This window comes from Varanus komodoensis, unplaced genomic scaffold, assembly GCF_004798865.1.
Source record: "Varanus komodoensis strain SLA01 unplaced genomic scaffold, ASM479886v1 scaffold7_3, whole genome shotgun sequence".
Classification (NCBI taxonomy): domain Eukaryota; kingdom Metazoa; phylum Chordata; class Lepidosauria; order Squamata; family Varanidae; genus Varanus; species Varanus komodoensis.
Genome location: NW_025336480.1, coordinates 17,706,742 through 17,726,479, shown reverse-complemented (window position 1 = coordinate 17,726,479; position 19,738 = coordinate 17,706,742). Strand labels below are relative to the sequence as shown.

General features: G+C 43.3%; 2 protein-coding genes across 5 annotated transcripts in view; one reads left to right on the top strand and one right to left on the bottom strand.

Moving 5' to 3' along the window:
* TNIP1 (TNFAIP3 interacting protein 1) overlaps positions 1-3,289 on the top strand; it is a 64,192-nt gene extending 60,903 nt beyond the window's left edge. For all 4 annotated transcript variants that reach the window (XM_044454439.1, XM_044454440.1, XM_044454437.1 and 1 more), the window contains exon 18: positions 306-3,289. In XM_044454439.1, the coding sequence (XP_044310374.1) occupies positions 306-349 (44 nt within the window). In that variant the 3' untranslated portion in view covers positions 350-3,289. The remainder of the gene's footprint in view (positions 1-305) is intronic.
* A 746-nt stretch (positions 3,290-4,035) lies between these two features.
* Positions 4,036-19,406, bottom strand: GPX3 (glutathione peroxidase 3). The gene is made up of 5 exons (XM_044454442.1): positions 19,225-19,406; positions 11,818-11,971; positions 8,252-8,369; positions 6,510-6,609; positions 4,036-5,293 (listed from the first exon to the last, which is right to left on the bottom strand). Exons 1-5 carry the CDS (start codon positions 19,309-19,311, stop codon positions 5,081-5,083), a joined length of 672 nt encoding a protein of 223 aa, XP_044310377.1. The 5' UTR covers positions 19,312-19,406; the 3' UTR covers positions 4,036-5,080.
* Between the last annotated feature and the right edge of the window lie 332 nt (positions 19,407-19,738).

Below are 19,738 nucleotides of genomic sequence, written 5' to 3'. Positions count from 1 at the left end.
TTCTGCTATTCTGTAACTGGACCAGAGTTTGGTTTAAGAAAAAATCTCTATCAGTACCAAACATTGTAACATTGGATTTTGCTTCCAGAATCAGTGCCTGACAGACTGTCCCATTTAGTGATCATTTTGTGTGTCTTTGGGCTGTGGAATTCGGAATAATTGAGATGGTTTAGGATTGGTGTGGCAGATTAATTTCACTTCTATATGAGCCGAAAGCATGCAGTATCTGGCTAAGCATATCAGACCCTTTATAAGACCAGAACTTGAGTACAATGCTAGTAATCTCTCTCTCTTTCCCTTTTCAGACCCAGCAGCTCTTGGGTTGCCTAAAAACCAAAGGCCAGCTTAGCTCTGTGTTGATGTGTGTGCACGGAAACCTCAGAAATAGTATTGCAATTTGCGTGGGATCCTGCACGAGCAGATAACCTCCTTGTGCTTCTGGACACTGTTCACATTCATTTGTGTATATAGGATATGCACAATTGGACACTTCAGGTAACAGCAGCTTTAGTGGGATTTTCTGAACACATATGGCACATGCTGCCAAGGACGGACAGTGACCCAGTGCTTCGGGGAGATCCCGGTGTAAGAAATCAACCTGGGTGTCCCACTTTCCCACAGCATTTTGGATCAATTGCTTTTTCTCTCCAATTGCCATCAAGGATTCTGCTGTGAGGAGGCAGCTGTCAGATTCCAGTAGCCAACACTGCAAGTCCAGCATCAGCAGAACCAGCATTTCCAGTTCCTGTGCAGCATGACTGCTTTTATGATATGGCACTTTTGCATTTGTTGGCAGCAGAAATATTCTGTGCACCGAGTGTCTTTTGCAGGGCAATGGTTGTTTTATTGTGGCCAGTGCCCAGAAAGGTTAAGGACTTTGCATTGTTGCAAAGAAAGATTGAAAGAAAAGGAATTAAATCCTTTTGATTTTGTTTTTTGCTTCTGGTTGTCTATAGTGTATAGGAATAAAATTGAAAGTAACTTTTTTCATTTTGAATATGTTCATGTCTGTCATAGAACTCACAGTTCTAGTCCAGTGGTTTTGACTGAGCACATGTTAACTTGATTCTCCAATGCATTGTATTGCTGTTCAACATGGTTTAAAATGAATATTGGTTTATGTAATGCACCAAGGTCTCTGCTTATACATCTGTCTTAAACATCCTAGAGCATGGTGATCACTCTTCTGTTTCCTTTAGCCAGAACTTCATTGCAGCATCTCACTTGATCCCGCAGCACGCAGAAAGAATGAAATTTCACCTTACCTAAATGTTGGGTGACAATAACTTCTCTCAGTCATCAAGCTGGCCCCTCTTGGACACAGCTTGCCGGACTAGATAGATCTATTGCTTGATCTAGTTGGGCACTTTTTAAATATTCTTCTAGTGGGGTGAGAGTGTGAAGGAGAATTGTTGATCTTTGGGTCCTGATCCAATGAAATACGGTGGATTTGTCATAATGAAGAGCTGCACTGATGATGGAGGTGGTGGGCTGGCTGGGAAAGTACAAAGTCAAGACCTCTGTGGAGCTATCAAGGGTAAAATCAAAGCATAAAAACTCTTCTGTAGATGGTGTTGCTGATGTTACTGAAACAAACCTCATAGGTCATGAGGACTAGCGTCTTCCTTACCATCACTAGTTATATGAATCAGGATCAATAGCTTTGTTGTTACCACAGCTTAAATAGGCTGCGATTAACACTGTTGATCTCAAGAGGATCGATAGGAATGAAATAGTGAATGTGATTGTGGCATTCTGATTCACTGGTTTCATATGTAGCTCCCTCTTCAACCACCTCATCCTGCAGACTTGTCACTCCTAGCAAAATAATAGCAGACTTAGGAAAGCTGAGAGGCTTCATTTAAAATGGGAAGTACCTCACAATGTGCATAGACGAAAGAAGAAATGTTAGGCGTATGATGGGCTTTACAGGGACAACTTGGATAGACGATGAATAAGAAAGCTCGAAGCAAGTGAATAGATGGGAATCACATGGCTAATTATCTCCCCTAAGAAGAAAGATTATATTAGTTGGGGCTTTAAAAAAAGTGGGGAAGGGGAGGTATCATAAATAATGCATGGCATGGGGAAAGTGGACAAGGTAGAGGTTAATTTCAGCCTCTATAGTAAAAAGAACATGGGATCGGCCAAGAACCTGATGCATGGAAGATTCAGGACATGTAAACGGAAGAACATTGTCAGACTGTGCCAGAAAAAACTGTGGAATTTGTCACAAGATGTAGCTACAGCCAAGTGGAATGGGACAAATGTATGGAGGAGAAAGCTATGAGTGGCTGCTTATCCTGATGGCTGTATGTTACCTCGAAGAACCAGTTGCTGGAAATATGGATTGGCAGGTGCTTCCATGCTCCTATCCTGTGAGCTTCCCTTAGAAAGCTGGTTGGCCATGATACGAACAGCATGGTTGACTTAGATGGGCTTCCGCACTGGTCCAGCAAGGGCCCTTTTACATTCTTAGCATAAGAGGAGTCGTGCTGGGGGAAAAAGCCACTTGGATAGAGATGGGGGATGGGCTTTAAGCAGCCTGCGACCAGCAGACATCTTGGTGAATAAGGCTCACCAAGGATCATTGTCCCTAGGGTACCATGATGCCCTTTATGTTCACATTTCTGTAACACATATGGATTCACTTGTTTCAAACGCAGAGTACTCCAAGCTTTCAAGTGCTTTTCTGGCCATCCTAATTATTGCAAACAATACACTAGAAGTAGCATCAACTGCTTTTTACATGCTGCTCTAAATATTGGAATGTTCAAATATTAATGTCGAGGCCCATTTGAAACTAGAATTGATGCTAACAGATAAGCAGCCATCAAGCCCTTTGGGCCATAATTCTAGAATGGTTCCCTTCCCCCACACTCCTTGCCTTCGAGCAAAGAAAAATCCATTTCTAAAATATTTACACTGCAAGGACAAAGGCATACCACCCAGAAAGTGTGGTATGCGAGTACTTCTCTCTACAACTCCACCTATTCATTGAGTTTAACTTCAGTCATAGGAAAATATGTGTAAATCATAGAAAATAATTATACCCTAGAGAGCGGTAAAGAAAAGAGAATACAATCTACTTTTTTCCTGTGTCTACATCTTCCAAACATTTACAGAGGCTCTTTGCACACCTTGCCACTGTGTTTAGACATGCTAATATTTTTGCTAGCTAGACTTCCTGTTTTGTAAATGTTTAGGACATTTTGTTTGTACAAAGTGCTCTTAATTATAAATATTCAGTTTATTTTATCTTTAATAAAGTACAGGTTTTCCTTTGCCATATTGTTCCTAGAGTGTCATACCAACTTTGTGTTCTCTTAATAAGTGTGCCTTTGTGGTGCCTTGCACATTAGTGCAATCATTCAGTTTGCCATAAAAGGAAAAAGTGGTAAATTGCAAGGCACAGTGAGACTTCAATCCTAAGAAATAACCCCCCGCAGTATGAAAAGGAAAGAAGATCCAAGCAGTATGTACAAACTTCTCTTTGAATCTGGATTTACATGTGAAATCGAGGCGGGGGAGTCGGGGACAACACAACATCCACATATTCTGAACTAGGGAATGTGGATACAGAATGTATTTAAAGTGTCCAAACTGAAGTTTTCAATGGATCTCCTTTAAATTGGACAGTTTTTTAGCCTATCATGGAGCCAACCTTTTTCATTCAACATAACACAGAGGGAGCTATATATGCCCAGAAGTCTCCTATTCAACTCTCAGCCAAGAAACAATCTGGCTAGATGGCCTTGGGAAAGTGATTCCCTCTGTCATTCTCAGCTTTTGAATATGGAAATAGTAATCTGTTCTGGGTTGGTGGAAGGATCACTGTGTGAATGGCTTTTGATCCCTGTGAAATGCTTTAGATAAATGTGAAATGTAAGTATGAGTGGTGCAGAGGAGCCCAGAACCTGCACACATTGCAAGATGGTAAACCAGCTCGCAGCATCCAGATGAGCAAGTGAAAATACGTCTGGCCTCACTGCCAGCTCCGCATCTCGCATCAAAGGTCGGTTGCCCACAAGTAAGTTGCACTGAGTGTTTGGATTTTTTATTAGGCAATTTTCATACACAGGGTGAATGTGGGGGGGGGGAAAGAGATGAAGCTCTTGGGAGCAATGAGGAATGCATCCCTGCAAAGGCAAGCTGTGGAGCAGTTTGAATGCACTGAAGAGCTGCTCCACTGCCTTGCAGGCTTGGGCCAGGTCTGCTCTTGGGGAGCTTTCAGACCTAACCGTCATACTGATGCATCTTCCTTGTCCCCAGAACCCTTTCTCGTCATTCTCGCCCTCCCGGAAGAGAAAAAAGTATGAAAAACTCCAGTCTGAAAACTCTCTACTTGGCACAGTCCATTCAAGGGAGGGAGGCCATGCCTTATCCAGAGATACACAAAATGCTGGCTCCATCCAGCAGAAGATTGTAAATGAAGATTGGAACAGCAACTGACACTGATTCTGTTTTGCCCGTGTCAACTTGTGCCACAACAAATTTGTAGTCTTCACAGTGCCACAAGGCTCTTGGTTATACAGGTGTGAGCAAGTGTGGCTTGGTTCATGACACCTTGGGGCTAAAGGTTGCTGGACATATTTTTCAACAACTAAGTTTACAAGAGAAAGGTCCAGCATCCCCCATGTTTTACTACTAGAGGATTTTAGAATAGCAAAGTTAAAGGGGGAATTTGTCTTCATTCTTTACTCAGCTTTGCTGACAGCCTTCAGAAGTAATACACAGGGCTACTACAATACCAGCTGAAGTAACTGCAGGGGCAGAAACTTTTTGCAAAATGTGGAAGTTAAAGGAAGCAAGGTCTGGATCATTGGAGTCAGCTTTCTCCCCCAGGGTTTGGAATTAAGTCCACTGAGACATAATTCAGGAGTTTTCTCTGTGAAACAACATAGGACTATGTTCACAAGCTGGGATAGCTTAAGAGCTTAAAATTTTAAAAATTCTGTTGGCTTTAACAAAAGTAAGTTCAGTTCCTTGTTGGTTTCATTTAGGAGATAAGGTCTGGTTCTGGATAAAGTCACAGGCTCCCTCCCTGTTTCATCTCCTTCACATTTCTATACATCTGTATCTATCCATGGAACATCATGTGCTCCCTCATGTATTTTATGATGTCATTTTTGACTGTGGCAACATTTGTTCTGGGAAACCACCTCATCACAGGCTTCCCATCTGGACCAACCAAAAACTTCTCAAAGTTCCACTTGATGTCATGGATCTTCAGAGGTCCCCAGAAAAGTCTGCTGGTGTCACCAAAGCTTTCCGTAACAGGTGGGCAGGAGTTCTACCAGGAGAAAAGCAACAAGTTTTATTTTTACACCACTCTTCTTCCTGGAACTAAACTCCATAATCAAGAAGTAGAATTTTTACTGTAAATGCAAAGGTGGTTTTTTTTTTCATGTTTGTTCCAGCAGTGCTGTAGAGATGTAAACAATCAAGAGCAGGACTCCCAAAGAAGAATGAAACCAACAAAACATTTCTTGCCAGTTGAACCAACTAAGGAGAAAGCAGTGTGTTTATATGCAAGGGTGTGTAAAGGAAGCCCTGGCATGTTTTGTTCTTAAAAGGAGGACCAAGAAGCAATAGCTGGTGGCTCCAATATCAGCAGGGTGCTGCATCTTCTCCAAGCATCAGTCTTGAACCTTTGAGAAGTTATCTATGATACTGAACCTATTTTGGGGGAACGGTTAATGAGTTCAGTCTAAAACCCAGAGAGGATATACTGCCCCACTGATATTGGAGCTACCAACTTCCACAGGTTCATGGATACTTCCAGATGAGACTCTTGTCATGCAATTGCACTGTCTCATTTATGGAGTTTTGCAGGGGCTCAAAACTGTCTTCTATTTGTAGCCCTCTGGCCTTTCCTGACCACTGCTTCTGTTTCCACACCAGAAACACACACCCCCCACACACACAGAGGAAGGAAAGGCAGAAGAGTTGCACAATGCCTCTTGAGCCATATCGCATGCAGAGCCCTCCTCCTGAACACACCCCTGTCTCAACTGAAAAGTGCTCAACCCTTTGACCAACTGCTCCTTTTCTGCTCAACTTTGCTTCCATCTGAAGCCGACTCCTCTCTCTGGTCTAATCCAATGCCGATCACTTTCTAGACAGGCCCACTATCTTTCCTTCACATACCGAACATTCTTTGGCTTGGATCCTGAGTTGCTTGTGCATAAATGGAAGGGGCTCTGATGCAGGAGAAGCACCAACCACTAACAAGAGGGGAGGGCATTTTTCCTGGTTTTCCCTGTGGCCGCCCAGCATCACCTCTCATGCTGTTCAGGAGTTTCACAACCCTTCAAAGTGAATGTTTGAGCACACCAAGGGAAATCTGTGCGAATCGCCCTCCGTCGTCTACACCCATGCAGCCCCTTCTGCTGAAGGGAGGAGAGTTCTGCTCATGGGAATTTAGGACCCAAGCTCGGTGCTCCTCTAGATCTTGTGCTTCCTGAGCTGGGTAGAGAGTTACAGAGTTAAATGCAGCTGATACAAACCTTCAGGAAGGTGTAAACTCTCTGTTCTTTCTCCCCATTCACATCTCCTTTCTGGAAAAGCTGGAAATTTGGGACAAAATTATTTCCAGGTCTGACGTATCTGGAACAGAAGAAAGAAGTCAACAATTTCTGACTTCTGAGAGGTTGCAATACGGAGCAGCCTACCCTGTTCAGAGGACATGCGCCTAGCCTGGAGGGGACAGGGGTTCCATTTTGGAAATCTCTCAGGGGCTGCCTTCCAGCAGTGAGTGGGACTAAAGGCAAAAGAGGTCAAAGCCAACATGCCAAAAATACCTGCACATTTTAGCTCAAAGTGCTTACTGGCCAATAATTAAGTTTAGGAGCAGTAGTTTGACCTTACAGAAGGGGCGAGGGAAAAGCAACTGCACAAAATCCACCAACTGGGAGTTGATGGGGACTGATGTGGTGTGAGTCCATGTGGGGAACTCTGCAGGGCCAGATTTGGCCCAGAGGTCTGAGTTTCAACAACCTCATTCTAGCTTCGAATCCAAGCCTGTCACCCAGCGATTGTACACTCTGTGCCAATGCTCTATCACTACTCCCAGGGCTTTTGTTTGTCATAGAATGCGCCGGGACAGCGTTCCGGCACCTGTTTTCGCAATGGATTTTACGAAGTGATTTTGAATCGCCTGTCAGGCGTAGCAGGTCAGCAGCAAACATCATTAACGTAGTGCCTGCGGGCTGCTTTTGTGTCCACGCCGCCCGGCTTGGGACGCTGCTCGGCTTGGGATTGGTGTGTGTGGTCGCGCGCTGAGTGCTTACTGCCGGCGGCGACGTGAGTTCTGGCACCTTTTCTTTTCTTTTACACAAAAAAAGCACTGACTACTCCCCTGCCCACTTCTGCCCCCCCCCCACAACACCACTACATCCAGGCAAGTATACACTAGGATTCACCAGGTCAGTGGCTTTGCTGGCTTTCTTGCCAGAAGGACAGTGGGGAACTATGCACAGCAGCCAGACTGATAACTGGGACCAGAAGGTCTGAAAGTAGAACATCCGTTCTGGTCCACATGCACTCACTGCCTGTGTGCTTCCAAGCCCAATTCAAGGTGCTGGTTTCTAATGCAATACTTACTAGAGTGCCTCTCCTGCCGTGAACCAACCCATACAGTGAGTTCTTCCTCTAAGGCCCTCCTTTAGTGCCTGCTCCGACAGAGGTTCAGAAGGCACCAACCAGGAAGAGGGACTCCCTCAAAGTGCCCCCCCCCACCATTAATGGAATGATCTCCCCAACTGGCACCCAACAGTATCTTCTCAGCACTTGGTTGACTTTGGCTCAGGTGTTTGGCAGCAAATGATGAGGCTTCAGCTGGTCTTGTATTTTTCTTGTTGATTGGTTGTTGTTGTTTTTAGATATATGTTTGCGTGTATGTGTGGTATGTTCATATGCTTATAAGGTCTTAAACTTTGTAAACCACTTTGTAAACCACTTTTTAAACCACTATTTTAAACTTTGTAACCATTCCTAAGGTCTTAAACTTTGTAAACCACCAAGACAGCTTTAGCTAAAAGGCAGCATAGAAATGGAATGAATATGGATGTGACCACAACACGTACTATCCCCTTCTTGTGCAAAGGAGGATCAAGAATCAATGGGAAAACTACAGAAGAAGGAAGACAAGCAGGCAATAGTCTTCTCCTGAACCTTACAATGCCATGAAGAGTTGAGACAATATAGACTACCTGGCATAGCCCACTGTTCACTCAATGGGCACACTTACTTCAGTCCTGGAAGGATTTCTGAGTTCTCGCCAGGTTCTTGTTTTCCAAACTGATTACATGGGAAGCCCAGAACAACTAATCCAAGATGTCCTAGTTCAGTTTGTAGTGCATTCAGTTCTACAAGAGAGAGAGAAATGCCGCCATCAAAAGGATTCTTATAGCAACAGGAGTCTTATGGGTGCTTCGTGGCTCTTTGAGAAGGAGCCAACTTGGAAATGACAAGAACATTAGCAAGATGGACCACCAAAAGCTCCATAAAAGGTTCTTCAGCAAGTCCATTCTCAGTATTAGCCGTGACCTTTGGAGAGGCTGATTTGTTGGGCAACCGTCACTGTGCAAACATAGCAGTTTAATATCAATGTAATTATCATGGCTTTATACAAAGAATCCTGTGAATTTGGTGAAGCAGTTGAAATGAGCCAGAATTCCCCTAACAGTTTTCCTAGGGCTTGCTGGGGAAAGGGAATGATTAACCTAGCATAAGTCACTGAGGTGGATGTGCCAGGACTGAATCTCCAAACTTGTGATGCCAGATCTCATCCCTAGATTATGTTGTGCAATAATCCAGCAGAAAGTATCTTGCAGTACGTCTGTCCCTACCAATTTATCTCACCTAGTTCTCATATTACTGGAATTAAAAAGGAAAAAGGATTATGAACTTACTAAGCAAATGAAATTGACCAAACAGAACTTTTTTGAAAATGCTAATAAACCAGGGAGATGGTTAGCCTATAAAGTAAAGAAAGAGAGAGAGAAGAGAATGATTTGTAAATTGAAGGGTGGAGAAGAATGACTGCAAGTACAAAGTATACATATCAAGAAAATAGCGGAAGATTTCTTTGCAAAGCTATACCACAATCATGAGATTTCAACTGAGAAAGTAAAAGAATACATCCAAAAGGGAGACCCGATAAAGTTACCGGAGAAATACCAAAAAGTATTGAATCCAGAAGTAACAAGCAAGGAAGTAATAGAGGCAATTAAGCGAGAAAAGAACGATAAAACTCCTGGGCCGGATGGGCTACCAGCAGAGTTTTATAAATCCTTTGAAGGAATTTTTGCTACGCTTCTTAAGGATATATGTAATGCAGCACTGTTAAATGCTAAAATACCAAATACTTGGACAGAGGCAAATATCACATTAATACCAAAAGAAGACACGGACTTGACGCAGATTCAAAATTATAGACCTATATCACTATTAAACGTGGATTACAAAATTTTTGCCTCCATAATGGCAGAAAGGTTGAAGAAGTACCTAACAGACTTTATTCACTCAGATCAAAATGGTTTTTTACCTAAAAGACAAATGAGGAATAACTTGAGAACTATCCTGGACATCTTAGAGTATTAAAAGATACATATGGAAAAACCAATGGCGCTATTATTCATGGACACACAGAAGGCCTTTGACAATGTTAACTGGCAATTTATGAAGCAACAGCTGGCTCAAATGGAGTTTGGTGAAAAGTTTATTAATGCGATATCAAGCATCTATCAAAAGCAGTCTGCTAGGATTATACTCAATGGAGAATTTACAAATAGGATGCCCGCTCTCACCTCTGTTGTTTATATTGATCTTAGAAGTGCTGAACAGAAATAGCAGGGATGATATGGACATTAAAGGTACTAGAATCAGAGATGAAAGCTATAAACTGCAAGCATTTGTAGATGATCTAGTTTTCATAACGGAGGAACCCTTTGTAACAATGCCTAAACTCTTACAAAGGATTGAAGAATATGGTGACGTTACTGGGATGAAAATAAATAGAGAAAAGATGAAACTGTTAGTAAAAAATTTCACACAGGACCAGAGAAAAACTCTGCAGGAACAAGTAGACTTGCAGATTGTTAAAAAGGTTAAATATTTGGGAATTTATTTTATAGCTAAATGTACCACTCTGAAAGAAGACAACTATGATAAACTATTGAAGGATATTAAGAGTGATTTGGAAAAATGGGCTAATTTGCAATTATCCTTGCTGGGAAGAAAAGCACTAGTTAAAATGAATATACTACCAAAGCTTTTGTTTTTCTTGCAAATAATTCCCATAAAAATTGATAGAAAATTTTTTGATGATTTAAATTTTCAAATTTCAAGATTTATATGGAGAAAGAAGAAACCAAGGATTAAACCAAATATACTTCAGGAGGCTAAAGAGAATGGGGGCTGGTCTCCCTGATTGCATGCTGTACTATCAAGCTTCTGTTTTAATGTGACTAAAAGAATGGATAACTTTAAGGAATTACAGAATCTTGTATCTTGAAGGGCATGATTTGCAAATGGGCTGGCATGCTTATATGTGGTATGAAAAGGCTAAGCTATATGGCTCTTTTTTAAGTCACTATATTAGAAAATCATTAATGTCGGTGTGGGAAAAGTTAAAGACAAAATTGTATAATAAATTGCCAAGATGGCTTTCACCTATGGAAGCTTTTGTATATCCAAATGCATTGAACTTTGAAGGGATCATAAGATATGATAATATTCTGGATAAGGATGGAGAATTGAAACTGAATCAAGAATCACAAGAACAGGGATCTAATATCTCTTGGTGGCATAAGGCGCAGATACAATCGAGATATGCTAAAGACTATAAAACGTGGGACTTTTATAAGGATTTAACAGCATTTGATCAGGTGATGCTTAAATCAGATGAGAAAATGATTAAAAGACTATATAATTTCTTACTTGATAGGAGAATGGAAGACGGACAGGTTAAGGAAACTATGATAACGTGGGCACAAAACTTTGGATGTAATATTGAATTAGAAAAATGGCAAAAGCTGTGGGAGAGAAATATTAAGGTAACATTAGCAACTTCGTATAAAGAAAACCTGTATAAAATGTTTTATAGATGGTATCTGTCGCCAAATAGATTAGCTAAGATGTTTCCAAATATGTCAAATGGATAGTTGGAAATGTAAACATAAACTGGGTACTTTCTATCATATGTGGTGGACTTGCGATAATGTGAAAAAGTATTGGATTAAAATACATAAATGGCTTGAGGAATTGTTACAAAAATCTTTAGCTTTTAAACCTGAAGTCTTCTTATTAGGCATTATACCTGCTGAACAAGAAGTGTATCTGATTTTACATGTAATTACTGCAGCGAGGATTGCATTTGCTCAACACTGGAAAAGTGAAGAACTACCCACCGATGAACTAATCCTAAAAAAGATCTTGGACTGTGCAGAAATGGATAGATTGACTTTGTCATTGAAGGAGAAAGAAGATATTGATTTCTATCAAACTTGGGACTCTTTTTTTTTATTGGCTAGAGAAACGGGACTTCGTATAGATTTAAATATGTTTCTAAGTTATCATAAATGGGAAAAAAATGTGGGGGCTGACCCAGCAGGCCCAGTGTTTTTGATGATTGATGCTGTTTTTAGTTTTTCTTTGTTTTTAGGATTATAATTTTGAATAAAACTTATTATCAAAAAAAAGCAAAAAGGATCCTGTAACTTCTGATCATACTGGAAATCCAGCCCTTCTCTTGGCAGAAATCAACTCCCTGGACTGTTTTTCTGGGCTTCTCTTCCAAGCTGGGAATCTTACCAAGATACTGCATGGTGAGTCCTCAGAAGGTGGCCACATTTACAAAGAGAAGCAGCTTCCCCGCATACTTTTGGAAGGGGATGTACTCATCACCATGTATGGAGAGAGCCCCATAGTTATAAACCGTGCCTGATATTGACGGATAGCAGTCCACCTGGAAAACACAAAGACACAGAGGAGGAGAAAGAACACACTCTGAATAACTATGAATACAAATCCTGAAAAGAGGTGTGTTGACACATCATAGATTTCCATACATGCCCCTCGTAGTCCCATCCACATGAATATTTATGATCCCCTGGATTTGTGTGCTGCCTGGGACCAGCCCTATCATTAAGCAAGGTGAAGCAAGTACCTCAGGCAGCTAGCCCATGGCAGCTGACCCCAGGCATTGCTCCAGAACCCCCACAGTTCCCCTCAGTGGAAGGGCAGAGCTTTGCAGGGTGCATGTCCAATCCAGCATCCTCAGTTATGGTGGGTGGAAGACACTAGCCCTTTGCTACACTTGAAGTCAGACTCAGCTGCCTGTCCAAGCAGGAGAGGATATGTGTGGGGAAGGTGGGGGAGCTCAGTCCCAAGAGAGGCCTCAGCCATGTGCTCCTTAGGGTTCTAGGAAAAAATTAAGTAGATCCCAGAAGACTGACATCCACCCCAGTGCAGCCATGACTGAGCTAGAGAGGCCATGACCTGTTCTTGCATAAAGCCACTTTCTTTGGCAAGATGAAGCCACCTGGTGCCCTCCCTAGTCATTGTCGATGTTAGCTAGAGTTTATGGAGTCACAGTCCGCAATGTCTAGAGGTAGAGCTGCCTATTCCTGCCCTATGGTGTAGCTATAGTACTTTCTAATCCATTTCTAAGGCGCTGCCCCATCACTAAGCTTCTGATGGTAACCTAGGCCTAGAGACACTTGGCTACAAGGATTTCACTGGAATATTTAATCATTCACTCTGCTGCTCTCCTGAACGCCAGAAGTTCAGCCTATTTGCGTCACAGGCCAGTGCAGGGCCACCATGAATCAAGCATGACCCATCCATTTCTTCACCAATTTGCTTTTCTGTTTGCTGGGAAAGTGACAGGATGACAGAGATGTTCCCTTTGCCCTTGACATTTAATCTTCCTGGCAGGTGTTTAATTAGGATGATAAATAAAAACGTGTTTACCATTCAGGGCAATGGATGGAGCAACAGTCCAGAGGATGCAGCTGGGACCCACAAAAAGAAGACCAGGCCCCAACCCTCCAGTTGTTTGGGACCGTCAGCCCCAGTGAGGACAGCCATTGGCAATGAGCAGGGGTGATGGGAGTTGTAATCCAACCAGCTGGAGAACACCGGGTCCTGCGCCTTAAGAGAGCAAAACTAGAAGCCTGGCCCTGAGCGACCTTTTGGATGTAACTAGAGATTCATAAGAGATGTGGCTTCTGTAGGAAATGGCCTCAAATTTTTAAAACGTAATGACTAATGGCCACCACAACCCATTTCCAGTCAAATGCAACAGAAGTTGTTCCTGATAAAAGTTTCCTTCTGCAGAAATGTGTGTTTGCTCCTAGATCCTAGAGATAAGAAGAGGAGTGCTGGAACATGCTAATTGAGTATAATTAGTTAGATCCTGTGCCTCTTTCAGGCTGTAAAGGCTCAAGGCAGTTCATGCACATCCACGCACAAAGAATGACACAATGCCAACTCGCGACACAAGAGAGACCATTCTGGATCCCAGCAAGTAAAACACCATTAGCTGTTGACACCACAAACTATGGCTTTAAAAGACCGAACAGTTAAAAAATTAATACATGAATAAATCATCAGTTGAATGCAATTAACTGCAATTAAAATCTTGGATAAGCCCTGGGAAGGGGCATTTGCTGGGTCTTTAAAGGAAATTTCAGGTAGGGGGTCATGGGTACATATTACTTGTGTGCTTTGTCTAGGATGTCATTCTTTATCCATCTAGCTTCATATTCCAAATTCTTTCCATTTAAACTGAATTTAATAAATGCAGGAAAGAGGGGAGGGGAAATTACCATTAAAAAAACTGGGGAAAAGCTTTCCCTTTACGGCACCCCAGCTGACCTTGGGCAGGGCAAAGGCAGAGCTGTGTATTGTGGTTCACCAGTAACTAAGCCTTAAGATAGCCATATCAGACTTTTAGCAGTTGGCCACTGGGCAAGGTATTGCTTATCTCCATGCCTGCAAGACATTGAAAAGTTTCGCCTTGGGAAAGTGAAATGCTCCTTTCCTACAATGCAGTGGACCAAGAACCTTATAATGCTTTCAGCATTTGAATGAGTGGCACATAGACATCATCTTCAAATGGATACTTATTTGGATATCTCATCTGCTTTTCTTGAAGCCTATATATACATGATGGCTCAAAGGTTGTACTGTATTTCCATAAGCATGCATTTCATTGGTACTCATTGCTATGGATACATATACATTTGCATGCATGTGTACATAGAACAAAGTTTCACCTGCTGGACTGCAGATCAAGTTGTTTTCCAAGAAATAGACCTTTAAATTTTATTTTTTTTAATTTAATTTAATTAAAACATTTATATGCCGTCCTTTGCAGCAGCCTCAGGACGGCTTACAGAAGGTAAATATAACAATATAAATAACAATTTAGTACTATAAATATCATTAAAACATTCAACTATAAAACAAATCAACAACAATATATCATCTCATGACTAAAGAAAAGAAAAATAAAAGAAAATGAAGATGCAACTATTTACAATTAAAGATATTTTTAAAATTAGTGATATTAACTATTAAAATGATGGCTAAATAAAAAGGTCTTTACCTGGCGCTGGAAAGAGTAGAGAGTCGGCTCCAGGCGGACCTCTCTGGAGAGCATGTTCCATAGTCTGGGTGCCATCACAGAAAAGGCCCTCCTCTGCATGCATACCCTCCATAACTCGTTCAAAGAGGGTTCCCGAAGCAATGCCTCCCCTGCCAATCTTAAGGGGCGTGAGGGCATATAGGGGAGGAGATGTTCCTTCAGGTATCCTGGACCCAAGCCATTTAGGGCTTTATAGGTAAGTACCAGCACCTTGAATTGGCCCTGGACTTCAACTGGGAGCCAGTGAAGCTCATAGAGGACTGGTGTTATATGAGAATACTGCCCAGTCCCCATCAGCAGCCTGGCAGCTCCATTTTGTACCAATTGAAGTATCCGGACCGTTTTCAAGGGCAGCCCCATGCAGAGTGCGGTGCAGTAATCCAACTGGGAAGTTACCAGAGCATGTGTCGCTGTTGCTAGGCAGTGCTCGTCCAGGTAAGGATGCAGCTGGTGGATCAGCCAAAGCTGAAGGAAAGCGCTCCTCACCACCACCGTCACCTGGGCCTCCAGGGACAGCTCTGGGTTCAGGAGCACTCCTGGGCTGCGGACCCTGTCCTTTAGAGGGAGTGCACCCCCCGTCCAGGACAGAACCAATGAAATATAAGTGTACAGTTCTTTTCCTTAAGGCACTAATCATTGTCATAACCAAGCCTCTGTTACTTTGCTCTCCTCCCTTCCTGCTTCTCATATCTGTCTTTTGGGGTTGGTTTGCCAGGCCAGCATTGGTGGTGGTGTTTTGCCGAACTAGCACTTAGTTATTGCTGAATGCAGGGCCTTAACAAAGGGCTTTCTGTTGTGCATTTCTGTTCCTTCACTCATTCACAGTCGTTTCCAGGTCCTTTGCACACAGTTGTCATCCTTTCAGGGCCTCTCCCATGTTTTGCAGTTATTTGGGGGGTTTCTTTGGAGTGAAGGCAATGAGCCATTATTCTGTCAGGACATGATGAAATGCTAAAAACACTTATAAATTCGCAATTCCTCTATATCATCATGCTACAGAAAGGCAGAGAAAGAAGATCCTGGGGAAAAACACGTTTAGCGGAAGCAGTCTACTCCCACTAAGGCGGAAGCAGCCTCAGAAAAGCAGCAGGATAAATGCCTCATGCAGAGACGCCAAACTCGAAGATTGGTTTCCTCTAGTTGACAGGAACTGTGTTGAAGTACAGCTGGTGACCATACCCACTTTTGGATGAAGCATCCAGTGCCCCAAAGGTTTACAGAAGGGCTAAAGCAGAGTGTTTAGGTTAAATCTTTGTGGGGCGGGGGGAGGTTGTTAATATTTGGGCCTAAAAAAGAAGAAGCAGTTAACTGTGTTTTGTTCTCTTGTTGGTGGAGAAAATAAGCACCCTTGGAAATCTGATTTAAATATAGAGTGACAAGGCACTATTATAGCACAGGCAAGATTTACTCATTCCTGCACTGCATTTCCCAAACTAACCAAAGGTAGAAGTCCCAAAACAATTTGAACTATTTATTTCAATCAGTCTGGCAAATGGCTGTTCTGTTTTTATGTACTGTTGAAAACACCCAGAGAGTGTTGGCAATGGGGTGCTATAGAAATGAAAGTAGTAATCTTACGCCTAAGCACCATCCAGGAAATCCCTGGTTAGGATTGTCCCTAAGGGTGCATTTGAAATTTGCTCTAAAGAGGATCCCAGAGCAATCCTGCCCATTTCTACTCAGAAGGAAGCCACACAGACTTCAGTGGGGTTTACTCCCAGGTGAGTGGGTCTAAGATTCCAGCTTTGGTGTATCTGAAACATATGCAGTCACTCTTGCCCACTAACAGTTGCAGTGGCAGCAATATATTCTTTCTGTGGTCTTCTAAGTGGTCTATTTATTTATTTAATTCATTTAAAAAAGTTTGTATCCCATCCTTTACAGTGACTCAGGGTTGTCTGCAGTGTCCATACTAGCTCAAGTTCTTTTCTTCCTTTTAATCATGGAATGTTAGTTTGAAATAAAGTTTAAAAAAAAATAAAGGCAAATAAGAAGAACTTGCAAAACAAGATCTCTAAGAAAGAAAGGAAACTCAGGGGTAATGAGCAATGCACTGGTGTGTTCCCTGGCTGCCCACAGGAACAGCTAAAAGATCCATGGAGCCTCTGCTTTGTAGTGTGGCAATATGTGGACCCCGAAGAAAAGGAACCAGTTAACTGTGGTTTTTTCTCTCAACTGCTCCTTCTGCAAGCAGGAGTGGCTAAACAAACTGCTCTTGTGCATCCTGCCCTAGATAAATAATGGCAAATGTACCTGTGGGAGCAAGCAACTAAACATAGACTGCAATCAGTCATGGTTAGTCATTCTGTTTGGAATGGTATGCCTTTCAGGAGAAGTCTGGTCTCCCACTCAACCAGCTCGGGTTGGCTGCCACAGCTTTGTGCAGTTTAGCATGGTGCAGTTTAGAATCTGTGCATTGCATCATAAATATTACACCCCCGTAGCTTTTCTTCCATGACCTCCGAATCAGTTTGAGTCTCGTTTGTGTCTCCCCAAGAAACCAGAGATATATGTCATGGTTTGTTATTGGCTTAAAATTTTGGTTTGTTTGTGGAGAGAGAAGCCAGAATCCTGGTTCAGATGTCATGGGTAGACCAACAAACCCATAATAGCGGCTTGCTCTTGGTCTGTGGTTTGCTTAGGTCAGCCTTCCCCACCTTGGCACCTTCCAGATGTTTTGCACCTCAACTTCCATCAGCTCCAGCCAGCATGGCCAATAGTGTGCAATGATAGGACTTGCGATCCAAAGTGTCTGGAGGGCACCAGGGTGGAGAGTGTGGCTGAGTCACTCCCACTTGTAGGAGCGGCAAAGCAGGAACAACTGAGCAGTTTGCATGTGCTTGCTGCTTATGAACAATACGGCCAGATTCTCTTGCTGGACTGAAGAATCTCCATTTCAGTGATCAAAGTGATGCTATTTATTGTCTTCTACAATGCAATCTGGAAGACATGGATGCCCATGACTTCAAAGGGATTATTCCCTAGCATGTTTGTTTAGGATTACAGCCACAATCGCAGCACAGAAGGTCTCCATGCTCTTAGGAAGCTGCCTTATACTAGGTCAAACCAACAGTCATTAGCCCAGTAATGGCCACCAGTGGCCCTCCAGCAAGGCTTTTTCCTAGCCCTCCTTGCAGCTGCCAGGTATTGAATTCGGGAACTTCTGCACACAGAACTAGTGTGCTGTTCGTCTGGCGTTGTTGAAGAAATATCGTCACCCCTCTTGTTCTTGCACTTGGTGATGGCAACACTTCTCCCTTTGCTGCAACTCATGGAAGGTTGTTTTCCGGTTGGTCCCCTAAGAAAGTGGTTTTCTGCAATGGAAACGGCTCAACTAGACCAGCAGCCAAGTGGCCATTGCTTTTTCCCTTTCAGGTCCATGTGGCTTTCTCAGTCATGCTCAGATTTCACTGCCTGAGGTTTTTCTGACATCACCATCGTACTGTTTGCCTGGGCAGACAGAAAGCCCTTGGAGTAAACACATCATCTGTGGCCTATTCTATCTTGCCTAACCTTGTCCTTTGGACTGAGAATACTGGCATACAGAAAAGTTAAACCTGCCTCTCATTATTTTTTCTTGGGCATCACAGTCCCAACATGTCTTCTTTTCCCTTTCCTTCTTAGAATTAAGGTTCTGTGCTATAGGACAATCTTCACAATCTGGAGCTGTATCTTTCTGGGTTCCTCTCTTCCCTCTATTTCAGCCTTGCTTCAGTCCAGATTTCAATACAGAGAAAAAAAAGGGGTATCTGAGAGGATCCCCATAATTTATCTTTCTAAGTAATTCATCCAGTTTTAAGTTATACTTTGGAATGTTGTCATGGCTGTTTCTTGTCACAATAATCCTGCGAGGTAGAACTCTTGTGTACTGCATAAGAGAATTTGGGATCTATGGACATGAAGAGTCTTCATGCTCTGCCAAATTTCCCTGAGCATGTTGATTGAATAAACCTAGAAAATGTGCACACCTTTCTCTTTCTTTTGAATAAACTCCACTAAGGAAACAGATAGCTAGGCGGAGGAAAAATCTGCCAGCTAAAATGTCAGGAATGAGCAGGCCACAACAACAGACTGATAAGCAAACAGCATCCATTCCTTTCATCAAGCGATAAGAAGCTGCTAGTACAGAATGAGAGAAATACCCCCTTTGTCCTTTAACATGACAAACAGCCATGACAGCATAAGTGCAAATGTGCATCTTGCTCTAAAAAATAGCTGCAAAGGCACCTGTGGAAGCGAGCCGCTCAGCATTAACGGCAATCTGTCATGGTTAGTCATCCCGTTTATAACATGTTGCTTTTCAGGAGAGGTCTGGTCTCTCGCTCAGCCAGCCCAGGCTGGTCGCCACAGCTTTGTAAGAAGGATGGATGGTGCAGTTTAGTATCTAAGCACTGTAGCAGAAATATCACCACCTGCTCGGCAGCTGTTGCTCAACCTCACCCATTGCTGCTGCCAAACACCGACGTGCGTACAGCCGAACGCAGCCGCCGCCAGGCCCCCAGAATCTCCCGCTCAGTCCTCGGTGGGGCGCCCACTCCCACGGAGGCGCGCTGCAGTCAGGGGCTTACCTTCGATTGCTCCTGTCCCCGACCGGGCTGAGCCAAGCCAGCTAAGAGCAAGGGGACCATCCATGCGCCCGGGAGTCTGCCCCTCATGATAGGGGCAGCGGCAGGGCAGGGGGCAGGCGCCCTCTCCCCGCGCAGGATGCTGCTCGATGGAGGCGCGCCTCCGCGTCGCCACTCACACTGGCACCTTCCAGCGCAGCCGCTGGGCTAAGTAATAGGACGGCGCCGAGCGCCTGCAGCCAATCGCGGCGCGGCGGGGACCGGAGGGCCGCTCCTTCCATGTTAACCGTGTGGGCTCTGGGCCCGGGCGCTCCTCCCGGGCGGAGGCGCTGCCTCCGGCACAGGTATTTTCGGGCTGCCTGCGTGCCAAGGCCCACCTCAGAGGAAGTCAAGGGGCAGAACTTGGGTTGAAGGGGAGATTGGAGAATATAATGTGTCCTCACTTGTCATGCAGACAGTGCCAAAAATAACACGATTCTGGGATATGCCGGGACAACAAGAATCCCACATCCCAAGC